The sequence below is a fragment of the Pholis gunnellus genome (genome assembly GCF_910591455.1).
Source record: "Pholis gunnellus genome assembly, chromosome: 20".
NCBI lineage: Eukaryota > Metazoa > Chordata > Actinopteri > Perciformes > Pholidae > Pholis > Pholis gunnellus.
This window is the reverse complement of record NC_136547.1, coordinates 7,488,443-7,504,155: the sequence shown is the minus strand read 5'-3', so window position 1 is coordinate 7,504,155 and position 15,713 is coordinate 7,488,443. Positions and strand designations below refer to the sequence as shown.

The window sequence follows — 15,713 nt, the reverse complement described above, 5'->3', positions numbered from 1 at the left end:
GTCAGCACAGCAGCTTGTTCTGTCACTGCACTCCACCCAAGTGACAGCTGATTGTGAAGAATAATCTAAATTCCTCGTCTCTTTACTATCGCAGCATCATTCTGCTGCTGCCAGCATTCATTCTGCCCTGCATGTAGCACGGTGTGTGTGTGTGTGTGTGTGTGTGTATGTATCTTTATCATATGTTTGATATCATCATATGTTTATTTAAACTATCTTTTCGTGAGATCTACCTGAAACTATTAGATTACACTGATTATACAAACGCAATAGTCGATTTGAGTTCACCACATGAGCTAGAATCCCCTCACAGTGCAACGCTGGGTATACTGCATGTGAAGACTTTGTTATCGCGAGATTTGGGCCACACAGGTGCGAGGCTATGAGCTTAGAACGATGCTACCTTCAAATGCTGTTGGAAATATTGGTGTTCTCGATGAAACGCTCATGAACAACCCTGAAAAAATGATAGAAGTGAGAAGATACTGAATTCACTTGTCTATTATTTGAAGAACATAGAGCAGAATAAACGGAATAAACTCTATCATATATACTGTATAATTTAAGTAAATTGCAATTCCTTTAATTGGATTAAAACATAAAAGGGGCATTGTATTGAATCTATTTTAGCTATTTTCTAAAATATAACTATATTTGCAACATATATTGTCACTATTTCTTACCAAGACGTGTCTTTATTACTTACTTTGCATCCTGTGTTTTGTATTTTCGTATGGTTTGTGTTATTATATTTCTCGTTTCTAATATATCCGCTGATTCAATCTTGATTATCGTGGTATTAAAAGATCTAACTTTCCTGCATGTACATGTAGTTACCTCACTATATACATGTGTATACCAACCTGTCAATTAATTGTTATGTGTGGTGATTAGTCAATAAACCAATTAGTCGATTGAATCATTGTTTTTGTAATTTTTTTAAACAGATAGTCTCCAATTTGATTTGATGATTATTTTTTAACATACATGATAATAAACTTGTTCGTAGACATTTGTAGACGTCACTTTTAGCTGTGGGACGCTATAATGGCAACTTTCACTTTTTCTGTCATTTTATGGACAAAACGAAACAGAAACAGTCATTCATCATAACCCAGCCTGAGAGTTAAATTAGTTTGTGAGTTGTGGCAGTCAGTGATGTAAATGAGGATGTGTGTGAGTAATGGTTGGGAAACAAAACCATAGAGTTTGTTTAACAGGTAGGCTTCAGAGTCAACTTGACAGAGTTAGCACAAAAAAACAAAATAAGTGTGTTTATTCAGGAGGAACATGTCTAATGACCATGTTGTAGCATGCCGGGTGAAATCCCCAATTTCTCTTATGAAACAGCTCATTTTGAGTGTGGAGATCTACGATTAACTGTGTCACCACCATCTGCTCTGAGTGCATCACGGATGGATTCAACAAATTGCGTCACATTGCTCCCAATTCTGGCTGTGGTGAAAAATGCAAATGAAGAAGTCGGAAATTACGCGGTGCACCTGAAGGCAACAAGAGAGCGAGAGAGAGAGAGAGAGAGAGAGAGAGAGAGAGAGAGAGAGAGAGAGAGAGAGAGAGAGAGAGAGAGAGAGAGAAAGCGAGTTAGAGAGAGAGAGAGAGAGAAAGAGGAAGGAATATGGTTTCATCAGACGCTCCTCCCGTTTCAGCGCTGCTTTAGCGGAGCTATACGAGCAGGAGGTTGGGGCTCGGTCCGGCACAAAGCTCTCACAACCACCTTTCCCCGTTACCGACCAGCCTGCAGGAGCACTACCGGCACACCGGGACACATAAATGGGTGAGATGCGGCACTTTTTTTCGTTGGTGTGCTCTTAATTTAGAGAATGCGCCCAAAAATAGCCTCCGGCGCCTCTGCGCATCTGGATGGGCAGGAATAAACGCCCGGTCCAGATGCGCGCGGGGTTCAGCCTTCTCTCCTTCCTTCCTCCCCTCTCCTCTCCTCCCCACCTCACCTCACCTCCGCTCTGACGTCGCTTTATGACCTCGCTGAGCTGTTTGCAAGAGACCGCGCGGGTCTTCTTTTTGGCGTTTCTCAGCGTTGCCGATGCTTTTTATTCATGGTCAGAAAGCTGCGCGTGGGTGTGCAGCGCCTCGGCCGCGCCGGTGCGATTTCAGGAAATCGGCGGGTCACATTGATGAGTTGCAGATGTTGACACGTTTACATTCACTGTGTGTCTGTCTTTCCCATTGTGTTGCACAGTGTTTGACTCTCTCTCTCTCTCTCTGTGAATCAAACAGGCCTGACTGTGACATTCCTCTCATCCTCGCCATCATTTCCCACAGCACCGCGCTGCTGCACACAATGCATGACACTTAACTGATAGCAGCAGGTTTTGCTGGGAGAGTAATCAATCAATTAAGTGCATGTTCAGATTTGCTCATTATTTCCCAGTTAGCCATGACAGGGCCAGAGGTGGGAGGCTACTTCCCTTTTTTGCCAGGCTACTTTGTCCATCTGTGATACATTCCTTTGGATTATTTGACAATTAAGAGAATGTTCTACAACATAATGAAGTCAGCCTCTGTATGCATATACTTTATATTGGACCCCTGTCTCTGCTACATGTAAACAAACAATGTACAGCAAGAGTCAAGGGAAACACACACACATTTATAAACAACCGTCAAGGCTGGATGACCAACTGGGAGAAGGAGGCGATTTCCCCATGGGCCTATAGCAGATTCACTGTGTGGCTACTGTGGCTGCTTAATTAATTGCAAAATTGGCTGTAATATGCACCACTAATGAGAGCTGGAATGGAAATTACAAGGGCCTTTAAACGGGTCTTAGCTACACTTGTTTTTATATATTCATACATTACTTCACAGGGTTCATATCCCTTTATGAATCTAAAGGGTTATGCAATGCAGGAGGATGGTGGTGGTGGTGGTTGTGGTGGTGTCAGTGGTTGCCCCCCAAAGTGGGTTAATCCATCCATGACATTTGTACAGGAGGAAGAAGTTGTCTAATTCAAGATATTCCCTCAGTGGCCACTTTATTAGGTACACCTGTACAATCTAAACACAACAGTTCTTCTCTGCAAACCATGGTACGTTGAATGTGGACATTTCTGAATCAATAATATGTGTTTTATGAATATGTTTAATGTCACAATCATATCAAACTTGCGGAAACAAGGCGGCAACTTGTGGGTCATAAAAGTAAAGCCAATGCGGAAAGTGCCTTAAACTTGCATTCTCTCTAATGTCCATCAGGGGGCAACTCCTCTGGTTGCAAATAGAAGTTTGATTTCATAGCAGTCTATGAGAAAATGACTCGACATCTCACTTGATTTATTACCTCAGTAAACATTGTAAACACAAGTTTATGGTCTCAATCGCTAGTTTCAAGTCTTCTTTGATACAGCATGATGTTCAAAATGTGGTTGTACTTAGCTCGCCCCTCCTGTAGAACTTCTGGTTGCAAAGAAAAACAAGATGTTTTACCCCAAGGAATGCAGAACTTGAGGCTGCAAAACAGCCGACAAACCAATGAGTGACACCGAGGAGACTACGTCCACTTCTTATATACAGCCAATGGCAGAAACGGACAAGGTTTAACGTTTGGTTTCTGCAACAACCCTTAGCGGATCTTCTTGCGTGAAAACAATGTTTGCGAACAGCGGTCTCCTGGGTGAAAGTCCTGTGTTCGTTTTTCTACCACCCCTCCCGCCTGCCCTTAGTGGACTTTCTTTTTTGTTCTACACAATATTATACCACGTAACTTTCAATAACGGTTGCTCACTATATTGCTCTGTGTGTCGCTTGTTGTAATGAATCACTTGCTCTAAATAAAGTGCATATTGATGCGTGCAAGACAATTTAGTGTAAATAATTTAAATTGAAATACAGTAAGGCCCTTTTCATTACATTACATTGTCGGACTCATTTGAAGTCAAAGCATCCTCTGAACAGTAGCTTTCTGCTGTTGCTGCAGTTTTGAAGTTCAGAACTGAAGATCCAACAGTTCTACAGGTAGACACGTTTGTTAATGAAGTTTAGTTTCAGAATTAACATTCCCAGAAAGAAATACAATGCGTCGCTGTGTCTCTCTCCATACACAATCTTATCTCGGCGGGGTCGTCATAGGAATTCTGGGAGATAAGAGTGCTGGGAATTAGAAATATTCAATGCAGGTGGAGGGAGTACAAACACTTTGTCACAAAGTAGCATGCAACAGAGCGATGAGTTGAGCAGAGAATAGTTGGTATTTTCCTCTTTAATGTGGGAGAATTGGCTGAAGTCTGTGATCCGATCCAGAGTTGGAGTGGGCGGCTTTGTCTCCCAGTGGGCTTCAGTCCAGCGTGAATGTTTTACAGACAGAAAACACGCAGCTGCTCTTGACATCATCAGCGACGGCACAGAAACAAACCCACAAACTAAACACAGGTCTGCTGCAAAACCAGTGAAACGTCAGTGTGGCTTTGCAGAGCTCGGTGTGTTTGTCTGTGTAGTTTCCTCTTATCTAAACTGACTGCAGCTGCTCAGCGGACGCCACGGGTCCATCTCGGTTCCTGTATGCGAGATTGCTTCTCGACCACTTGAGTGGGAGTTTGGTTTTGTCTGCAGGCGTTTGAGATATTTGGTCTTTTGTCTTCTTCTCAAGGCCCCTTCAAGCCTTTAACACAGTGTTTAAGTGTCTGCAAGTAAGGCTGCAGCTAACGATTGTTTCCTTGATTGATCGGTTGGTCTTTGAAACGGCATGAATTAGTGGAAACAAGAAGCAGACAACTTGCCAAAGTGACATATTTTTCAACTAATAGTTGCAGCATTATATGCAAGTTTGGTTCAAGCATAACGTTTGTTTGACATTAGTTAGTGCAGACCGAGTCTTTATTAAATTTGATTTAACTAAAATGTAGTATATATACTAGCTTTAAACTAGCTAGCTGTGAGGCTACAATTTGATGTGTTGGTGGGAAACGTGGATGAGTGAGCTAACATTAAGCTAGTTTTTGCTTTTTACACCTATTACAGCTAAAACACTACGGTTCTTGTGAACACTTTCTGTTGCTTTCTTCCACATGTTTGATCCAAACGTAGGCCGACTTCATTTAGTCATGCACTTACCAAATATATAATGCAGCCATCAAGCAACAACGTTCATTTTAGAGTGTTGTTGGTGTCCGTCGGATGAATGTCCAATATCCTCCCTCCTTCAGCACCGTTTCAAACTCCACCAACTCCTGACTTTGTATCTGTCTTCATCAGCTAGTCGCTCGCTTTGTTGTTTGGTGGTGAAAATCACAGGAGGATATTATAGCTAATGAGACTGAACCATGGAGCTGAAGTAAATGAGTCGACCATAAAATCCCAACAATGAGCTAAAAGAGGCTAATTAGCTTATCAGAGCTGTTTGAACCGTTGGTTTAACACTGTTTCTCCACTTACACCTGGTATTAACATGCTCTCTGTGTGCTTTTCATGGGCCTTTGCTGGTATTTAAAAAGCATTCTTGTTATCTTGATTCTGCACGCGTTGTGATCAGATCTCAACGTGCAACGTGGTGCTTGTGCACTAACCTTTGCACGTTTATTCCCGGCGTAAATGCAGCGACCCCCTTCTTTTATTTGCAAACATTTCTCAAACAGGAGTGAATAATGTATTTGTTGGGGGCTAATTTCAGCTGTGTAATTTGGTGCTCGGGTGAGTATTTATTTAAAGCAGCAGGACATGTGGAATTGAGTCAAAATAAACTACAGCGTGTGCGCTCGTGGTAATGAGTGCAACAGTGTGGCTCACTGATGCGTTTTTAAATAGCTTTTGGATAACAATGGAGGAGCTATATCAGGCTTTGGAGGCACAGACAGCAGATGTTTTTCAGGATAAATTCATTGATGGTTTTGGTACTTTCATGGGAAAAATATCAATAATTTTTTCTCATTTTGCTCTGCAGTGCGTTACATTGTGCATTGCTGGTTCACATCTTTTCCTTCCTTATCTAAAAAATGGTTGCTTTTGTCAAATCGTATCCAGCGTTCATCTATCGCAAAGCTCAGATCCCCTCTTCCTGCGTATAGCTTCACACCAGACCGAGCTCCACTCCGGAGCCTATTTGGCGTTAACTTTGTGTCACTTTTAACTTGCACCCGTCTTTGCACTCGGCTCTGTGCGTTCTGTGCAGAGCCACAAGCTGTCGTCTTCTTCAGTGGTGTATGTGTTGTTGACTGACGTGGACGGGTGGGTGGACCGCAGTGTGTTTGTCCCGTACTGCCACTCAGACGATGTGGCTTGCAAGACGACCGCCACAAGCTATCAATTCACTGCACACACTTATCCTTACTAAAAAAAAAAACTCTCCTTACTTCCACCCTCATGAGATGCGCCACTTCCCCAGAAACTGTATGTTTGTGTGCCACGTCGCTGTCTCATCTGCGGCTAATCTCTCTTAGTTATCTCACGCCAGAATCATGTCCTCCCCATCTGCGCACCAGGCCAACTTGGACCACAGTCGTCTTCTTCATCTGCTCGGTATTCATCCTCCTCTGCTCCTGTGTCTATGCAAACACTCAGCGACGCCCTGACCTTCCACTTCAACTGCTTTCACAAGAAGTGTGGTCTTGGTGTCAATTCTGCCCAGTTTCCTCATTTGGCCTGTTGGTGTGTATGTTACAGTATACATATGTGGATGAGGGGAGGAAGCCAGTGTCGCTGAGTCTGAGTCATAGCTACCCCCTTTTTGCACTGTTGTTCCCATGGTTACCCCACCCCCGAAACTCCCCCGCCTTCACCCCCCCTTTAGCTGCCCGCATAGTTTAGACACACAGAGGCCGACATGTGTGTGTGTGTGAGTGTGTGTAAAGGGTTAGAGTTAGGAAAGCTATGTGATATGACACATTCAGTACATTTTTACAAGTATTAGCAGCTGCACCAGCCGTCACAAGGTGTTTTTGTGTGCTTGGGACTGTTTGTATTCGTGACGTTTAGAGACGTTTTTAACATATTTTACATTGAATCACTTCCAGCGGCTCATAGAGGGCATAATAACTCTCTTTCCTGTTAGATTTCAAATGACGGACGATACATTTACGTTTCTATCTACCTCGTTTACAGCCTTGAGCAGCAACCGTGTACAGTAATACGCTCATTATCACTTCTAGTAATCATCATCATTAGTATTACACCAGGGTTAGCACAACAGATGTCAAGATGTTTATTTACATTTTATTCTTACCCTATTTCTATTTGCTCATGACTGTCTGACGCCTAAGAATATCGCTGTCTCGTCGCACTGGAACATGTGACAGTGAATAAACCTTTTAATGCGACTCATCCTGGAGTTTTTCATCCCTCGTAGCGCAATGCAGGATTGTGCACGTCTGCACTTGAATTGAACATGCTCTCAAGGATGCATTTGCACATGATAACTATACACAGTCATGCCGGCAGTTTAATGTTATTCCGCTAATCGACGGCAATGAGCAAAGAAGTCTAGCAGTTTGCTAACGAGAGACAAGAAAGGGAGAAGACTAAGTCAGCAAACATGGATGTAAAGTATGCAGGATTTTATGTTTAAAACTAAAAATAGGGTTTGTAAGTCTAAATTGAAACGGGGAAATATGTCGTCTGTCTGTACCATCTAGAATGAAACATAGAAGACATTTCATCAATTGTCTGTTCCTATAATTAAGGATTGGTTAGGTTTAGGCTTCGTCGTCATTACAATAATGAACACTTGGTTGAGGTTATGCGATGATCGTGGTCAGGGTTAAAAGAAACCAATGTTGATCGCGGCTGGAAACGAACAGCGGTCTCTTTTTCACTCTATAAGAACGTCACATGATGTCATTGGGGGTAATGGCTGAAACTACTGACGGCGAATGTAAACATAACCTTCGCTTTTAATAAGAGAGAGAAAACCTGTTTGGAAAGTGAAACTGTGATTGATGAGTCCATTATGACTTTATGTTGTACTGATGTAATTACTGCAGTGGAAATGTCCATTATGATGAATTTACCATTCGACTTGTGACAGGAAACTCCAACTTCCCCTTTTTCTTGCCTTTATTTGTTTGTGATGTCTTTGAGGAAAGGAAAACACTCATCAGAATGAGAGCTGCAGCAAAGAGGAATTAAATACAGTTTACAGCAAACTCTGCAGTGTTTCAGCTCAGAGTAAATTGCATTTTGTTGTTGTAGGAGTGTGTGTGTGTTGATCTGTGAGGTGTTTGTCTTTCACTTTTACTTTTGAATCAATAAAAAGAAAACCAGCAGAATCATCACAATGTAAACCACCGTACCAGAGAGTAAATATAGAACAATGTGACACCTTTGCTGTTTTGACCTTTATATATTGCGGTTTATTGATAACACACTTACTCTCTCTTTCTCTCGCTCTCTCTGTCTTCCAGTGGAGGCCGTGGTGGAGTTTGACTATGAGGCTCAGCAGGACGATGAGTTGAGCCTGGCGGTGGGCGACATCATCGTGAACATACGGCGGGACGATGGAGGATGGTGGGAGGGCGAGCTGGGCGGACGCAGGGGCCTGTTCCCCGATAACTTTGTCAGGGTGAGTTGTCACAATATATTTCCTCTGCTCGTTCTCACTCGCTCCATAAAACCCACGAGAGGTGCTCCATAAATAGCAGCAGAGTAAACATGCGGTTTCCAGTGTGTCACTGCAGTATGGCTGTTGCATGGGGTGTTTGTGTATGTGCTCTGAAACTCTCCATCAGAAGTGAGAGTTTGACGTCTTTTCATGCTTTTATTTTGGTAAAGTTTGAGATCGGACAAAAGAGCAAAAGCTAAGTTAAGGTTGAGTTTGTGGTCAGATTTGAACTTGGACAAGATTGCACTGCCTGAAGTAGTTGTGAATGTGGGATTGGTGTTTTCAGAAATTGTTGAACGCAGCCCCACGCAATTCCGATGTCGGAAACATCTGTGTGGAGGGAAGTATACTGGCTCTTTTAAAGGAGACATATCATGTCCATTTTTAGGTTCATACTTGTATTTTGGGTTTTAACTAGAACATGTTTAGATGCTTTTATGATAAAAAAAAACACAATATTTCTCTCATATTATCTGTCTGAAAATTCCTGTTTTCATCCTCCGTCTCAAGCGCTGCGTTTTAAGCCGACAGTCGGAGGGGGAATCTGGTCCTGGACCTTGGTTGGTACAGATTTCTGGTCCAGACTTTCTGCTGATGTGAGGCGTTTACAGCCCCATCAGCGCCGCCCCGATAGTTTCAAACATGTTTGATATTTACATACTTTCCTTCCGAGCGGCTATAACCACAATAGCCAATGAGAGAGACGAGCCGGAGCAGCTGACGGTGTTTCCTAAGCATCGGTTAACGTTCAAGCCCTTGAGGCTAACGTTAGCTAGCATGCTACTTTTGACGGACATTAAAACTGAACACTTGAAATCGAAAATGTCTTCTCCAGACACATAAAAGTCTCTGTTTCCCCATGAGATCAGGTGAGCCGGTGATAATCTTAATAATATCCTGTAGTGTGTGCTGCGCCGTTATCTTTCTAATCTTGTAGTGAGTGCATCTTTGAGATTAAAGGCCCTGTATTCTGAGCCCGGCTTTAGCCCGTTTCAACGGAATTGCGTTGCAAGTCAACAGCTTGGGTCCGTGCTTACTTCCTGTCAGCTGACGTCGTTCACATACACTGTATAACGGTTAAAAACTAACAAATGGCGGATATATTACATAGTTGTGACGGCTGGTTTAATGGCACATTTTATGAATCCCTGGACTGAGCGATGCTTTCACAGTATTTATATCACACTTAGACCTGCTTTATAGTAAAAAAGTCAGACTTTGGGTTTTTACAATATGGGAACTTTGAGTTAAAGTGCATTGAGAGGCTCCACTGGTTGGCAGCGATAGCATCAATGAGAATACTTTTAACAAGAGGCTAAAAATGTAGGGCAGGCTTGTTAATTCTGCACATCTCATGACTTTCTCTTTCTCTCGTTTCTAACTTTACGTTTCTGTCTTTGGTATACCGAGCTGACTTATCAGACTAAAGCTGTGACTGCACCACCGTTAACCACCAACCAGTGTTAAGATGCAGCAACATAAGTCTGTAAACACTTGTGGTAAACACGAGGTTTTTCTATGAATCCAAAAGCTAGCTTCTATGAATCAGAGCTAGAATGATAAGCAGTAATTTGGACAATCGATGTAGTTATTGAAGCAAAATTGCTAAAACGTGAGTACATGCTGGTTTTCTGTATCTTCTTTGATAGAAAACTGAATACACACAAGCTTTGGATGATTGATCGGACAAAACAAGACATTTGCAGACGACACATTGAGCTCTGGGAACATGTGATGGACAATTTGCAGCATTTTCTTACATTTTATGGGCTGAACAATTAACTGATTAACAGAGAAAGTAAAAAAGATGCATTGATAATGAAATAATTAGTTAGTTGCAGCTCAAATTTGCGTGCCCTTGGGTGATGGGGACAGTCAGGGCGAGCCTCTCTATTTCCTTCCAGTGTTTCCGGTGGCTCAAAGTAAATGAGACATGTAGGTGTTAGAGAGACGATTCGGCTTCTGGTATGAGTAGTAAAACAGTGTGCTCTGTGGTAATGAGAAAGGGGGAAGTATCTTGTTCACTGTACCATGAGGGGGAAGTAGAAAAGTACCGCAAGGCAAGGGCAGAGAGCAGCGTTCACATTTCGACAGCGCCGCTGAAGAAGTCAGTCTGTCGTCAGGTGGCTCGTTTGTGCTGACTGAATGTCACAGCTCTCATTAACTGTCAGGGAGCCGGACAATGGGCCCGTGAAGTCCCACCGACGGTGTTCCAGTGGATGTGTGTCCATGTGTGTGTGTGTCTGTGTGTGTGTGTGTGTGTGTGTGTGTGTGTGTGTGTGTGACAGAGAGGCTGTGAGTAATGCAGTAATGCCAGACTGGTGTGTCACAAGACTGCAGTTATGGGAATCAGCGACATTAAGCTTTGCCATGCTGATGAATGTGTGTGTGTGTGTGTGTGTGTGTGTGTGTAGGAAGTGGGGGGGATGCGGACAGACAGTTTGAAAAGGGGGACAGGAAGCAATGGTATGCAAGCAACCCCCCACCCCCCTCTGGTGCCGTCATAGCTGACAACCGGCACAACACAGATTATTAAGGTGAAGGTCAATGAATTAATTTTTTCACAAAAACAGTTTTAAAGATGTTTGTTGTTTAGTTTTTTAGGTCAGCTCAAGTTAACAAACTGCTAATTGAGGACCGGGCGGTTAATTCAGCGATGTTACGGAGAGTCATGAGACTTATTGAAGATTCATTGAAGCCTGGAGCAGTTATCAGCCCTCCAACTCGCTCAACTGATATTTATCTAAAAACCAGATTTTGGGGGGGAAGTGCTCAGCTCTCAGCATTAAAGAAATGTCTGCAGAGATAGTTTGTAGATAGCTGCTCTCAACTGCTGTTTCTCAAGATCAAGGACCTCCAATATTGCACAGAATAGTTTTTAGAGACTGTTGGGGCTGCAATCGATTCGTCTGAAAATACTCTGTGGTGTTTGTTTATTGGAAGTGCTGCAATCGTCTGACCTCTGTGGATCAGACGAGCAGGTGTTGCAAATCAGAATCACATGCTCTGGATTGACATTAAGTGCTTCACGTTGTCCGTCATGGTGCAGACGTCACCGTGGACGTTTGAAAAGTAGCAAACCTTTGCAAAAGAATAAACCTGCTGACGGTGACGCTCTTCTTTATTTGGTCGTGGAACTTTACTTCTTTTGTAATGGGAGCGGTTCCCAGCTGAAACCTCTTTTAGATAACTGACTGATCGCTTCGTCTATAAAATGTCAGAAAATACCGATTGCTATTAAAGCTTTTCAGATTCCAAGGTAACGTCTTAGAATGCCTTGTTTTGTCCAACTGAAACTCAAAGATGTTCAGTGACGCGTGTTGTATATAAAACTATAAAGCAGATTCATTTTCTGTTCATCTTATTGATTCATATTTCAACTCTTTCAGCTCTGATGTGAACCATAAAGGCTCACAAGATCTGCAAAATAGTGCTTGTCCTCGATCAAAGAAACTCTGAGTCGACTAACGCTGAGTTTCCCCACAAAGAATCACACGAAAGCACCACTTTAAACCAAAGATGTGCTCAGAATTTGCTTGGAAATAAGTCATTCAGCATTAAAAAGCATAAAAAAATGTCCAAGATGTCCAATCATTGCACTTGTGTAAAGTCTTTCTCTCTGTGCCAGTACGACCGGTGCATAGAGTTGTTGCAATAACAATGGGGTTTATGAAAGGAGGGGAAATAATAATTTGCGTCATCGTTCCTCTGCATTTCACAATGATTTTTTTTTACAAGCAAAGCTCTCTCTCTCTGCTTCCCCGTTCTTCTTCTTCTCTCTCCATATCTCAGAGTTACAGCTTCCTTTGCGCTGCTAACACGGTGGCTGCTACACTGCATTGTTTTTGCATTATCTGTGACTGCGAGAGAGAGAGAGAGAGAGAGAGAGAAGGGTCAGAGGTCTGCTGAGAGGGGATGCACAAATCGGTGTTAGCCTAAACTACTTGCGGTAGACGTGACGCAGACAAACACAGCCAGCGCTGCAGTGTGGATTATGCAGGTGTTTCCTGTGCAGATATGATGAATCACGTCGTCTTCCTCTCCTATTTTCAGCTGGGTTTCCTCTGACTCTGAGTTACCTCCGTATCCCCGCAGGAGGAATTGCAGCAGAGCATGATTGCAGTCCAAGTAGTAACAAAGGCCTCCGAGTGCAGCGCAGTTACTTATCCTTGATTTCCTTTTTGCAGAACCGTGCAGCCATTGTTCTCCTGTTCCAAAATGCATAAATTATTTAACACAAGCAGCCTTAATAGATAACAGATGGATTTAAGAATGTATGTTGCTTTTCATGAAGCATAAAGCCAACCAGCTAGTAAACGCCGCCTCTCCTCCACCACTCACAAAAAGGAAAGCTGCTGGCCAACACATTTTTTGCGTAGGTTGGCTTGTGTCTCCGAGTTCAAAGTGTTTTTGTTTTTTCACCAGTTAGTCTGTGCAGGAGAGTTTCTGAATGAATGTGTGTGTGTGTGTGTGTGTGTGTGTGTGTCTCTATATCTGCTTTTGCAGTACGTGAAGGCATGCAGAGTTAAGAGCGAGTCCATCCGCACTCTGACTGCAGAATCAATGTCTTTTTAAGCTCTAGTACTACATTAGCACTGCATTAGCCTACTTAACCAATGCAAACGCCACACGACGTGGAAAGATGAGTGTGAATGACCTCAGAACAGAAATAACTAAACATAGCAGTTTAAAAAAGAAATCTGCCAGTTGTTACTGCCTCTGGGTCTCACAGCTCTCAGTCGTTTCACTGAAAATGCTCCAATAAACAGAACATACATTACCTTGATTATCGTTTTTTTTGTTGTAAGATGAGAAGATTTATGCCACTCTCATGTCAACGCTGTCTCCTATACACGATTACAAATGTGCGAAGAATAGTAGGAATAGTTCCTTGTAGTAATACAAAATAAAATCCATACTTTTATTTTCACACGGGACCCGAGCAGTGGTCTCCTGGGTGAAAGTCGTGTGTTTGCTTGACCCAACCTTCCACCCCGAACGTCTTACCGCACGGACTTCCTCGGACTATCATTATAATATAAATATAATATAAATACAGTAATATATATGTATAGAGAGGTGAAAGGTGATAAACCAGATGTTGGTACTCGACGACACCAGAAGCCACGCCCCCCTGATCACGGTTAGGTTTAGGGTGCTCACAGGCGGCCCAGATTCACTCTTGTTTTGGAACAAGCTTTGTCCGCTTCGCGTTTTGGTTTTTACGACGCTGTGTCCGCTTCTTCTTGGATGTGTGCTTATTGTCTGGCACCTGGTCGCTACGTTTTTATAGAGGTTCACACCCAGAAACATCCTGAACACAACAGAAATCGGAAAATGCAGGCGGAGGGCCGGGTCTCCACAGATACAGACAACGCCGCACACTTCTAGTGGGTCATAAGTGATGATTTACAGAGATTTTTTGGTTGTTTTTTTTGGACGATCCTACTCCTTCTGCCTTTTAAGTTTCAATCCATCACTTCCTGTTGGAAGAAGAGGGCGCACACCACATGTCAGAATTTAATTGGCCTTTCATCTCTTCTCTGCCAAATGAGTTTGCTTCTTTTTTAAACCATCCTTCCACCAGCGCCATGTCCAGTCTCCAACCTGTGCAGCTCCTAAAATGGCTCTTAGCCCAAGATGATCTTCGGCTGTTGTCTAGGAAACGTCTTCTCTTGTTGGTATTTTTGGATCTCAGAGGCTCATTAAGGCTATTTTTTATTTTTTTTCCACACCAGGCCATACACAAACCAGAGTGTGTGTTTGAAGCATTAGCTTCTGTGAGTCAGTACACCAGTATGCTCCACTGAGCCGCGTTGGCCACAGGGGCCGGGGCTTATGAAACAGTGTCATGATGAATGTGGTGGGGAGATGTGAGACGCCATGTCTACTTCTTCTGGGTCTCTGTGGACGAGCGTCCCCCGTCCCCCCCCCCTCCGTGTGTGTGTCGTCTCCCCATCTGTCCTCTTGTTGATTCGTCTGTCGCTCGGCGTATTTGTTTGCCCGTTCCCCTGGATCAGTTTGGCACGGCCGTCTCGCGGTTCTTCGCACGAGTGAAAGTGGTGCTGACGGAGAGGGGGGAAGGTTGTGTTTGTGTGTTTGTGTGTTTGTGCAAGCTGAAGGTAAACAGTGAGGCTCACCTGGGCTACTGACATCTAATACTGCAGCGCAGCCGGGTGAAGTTTATCGCATAACAAATAACCTTCACAGACTCATTTTAGTATCGAACAGAAATATTTTAGTCATGACAAATAATTAGTTATTTTATTTCATTTTAAGATTGTATTCAAAATGTGGTGCATCAGTGTCATTTAAAATGTAGATGATTAACTATTTTGTTATCCTAACATATTGTATTTTTGTGCTTTTTTATCAATATGTTCATGTCTTAAATTGTTTTTATAATAAAGTTGCCATTGAGACAAACTTTAAAGCTTTCGTTCCCCTCTCTCTTTCTCTGTCCTGTCTTGATTCATTCATGCCGTATTTTAGTTTCTCTAACTTTAATTTTCTCACCTGAACCAACGTTTTTTTCATGCTTCCTCACCTCCTCTTCCTCCTCCACTAATCGTCTCCTGCTCCTCTCTCTTCGTAGGAGATCAAGAAAGAGGGGAAGAGGGATGGAGGACAGGCGAGCATGATCAGATCTGACCTTTCCAATGGGAGAGCCAGTCCCGTGTCCGACCCCGGCGTACGATCGGGCAGGAAAGGTGCTCAACTCACACACACGCACACGCACACACGCACACACACACACACAGACACACACACACGCACACGCACACACACACACACGCACACACACACACACGCACACACACACATTCATATGTGTTAGTCATCAGACAGGTTTAAGTCTTCAGTCTCAAACATGGATCCTATTAGTGTGAGGAAGGATTTGGGTCAAGCATTCCTCGTACACACACTCAGTACACACACGTATACACAGTGGTCAGATATAAATACTAATTTGAGGTACTTCTACTACTTCTCATGCCACTTTATACTTCTACTACACAACAGTTCAGAGGTACTTCAACACATTACCATACATACCAAAAAATGTATTGATTAATGGAGAATTAATGAGTACATCAATCTATAATGAGAATAATCATGAGTTGCAGCATAATATAACATATTTTAT

At 42.9% G+C, this 15,713-nt stretch overlaps 1 protein-coding gene across 1 annotated transcript in view; it reads left to right on the top strand.

Moving 5' to 3' along the window:
* The first annotated feature begins 1,630 nt into the window (after window positions 1-1,630).
* Window positions 1,631-15,713, top strand: part of sh3kbp1 (SH3-domain kinase binding protein 1) — a 29,231-nt gene continuing 15,148 nt past the window's right edge. The window contains exons 1-3 of the mRNA XM_079181023.1: window positions 1,631-1,795; window positions 8,370-8,527; window positions 15,162-15,276. Coding sequence (XP_079037149.1) covers window positions 1,792-1,795; window positions 8,370-8,527; window positions 15,162-15,276 — 277 coding nt within the window. The 5' untranslated portion in view covers window positions 1,631-1,791. The remainder of the gene's footprint in view (window positions 1,796-8,369; window positions 8,528-15,161; window positions 15,277-15,713) is intronic.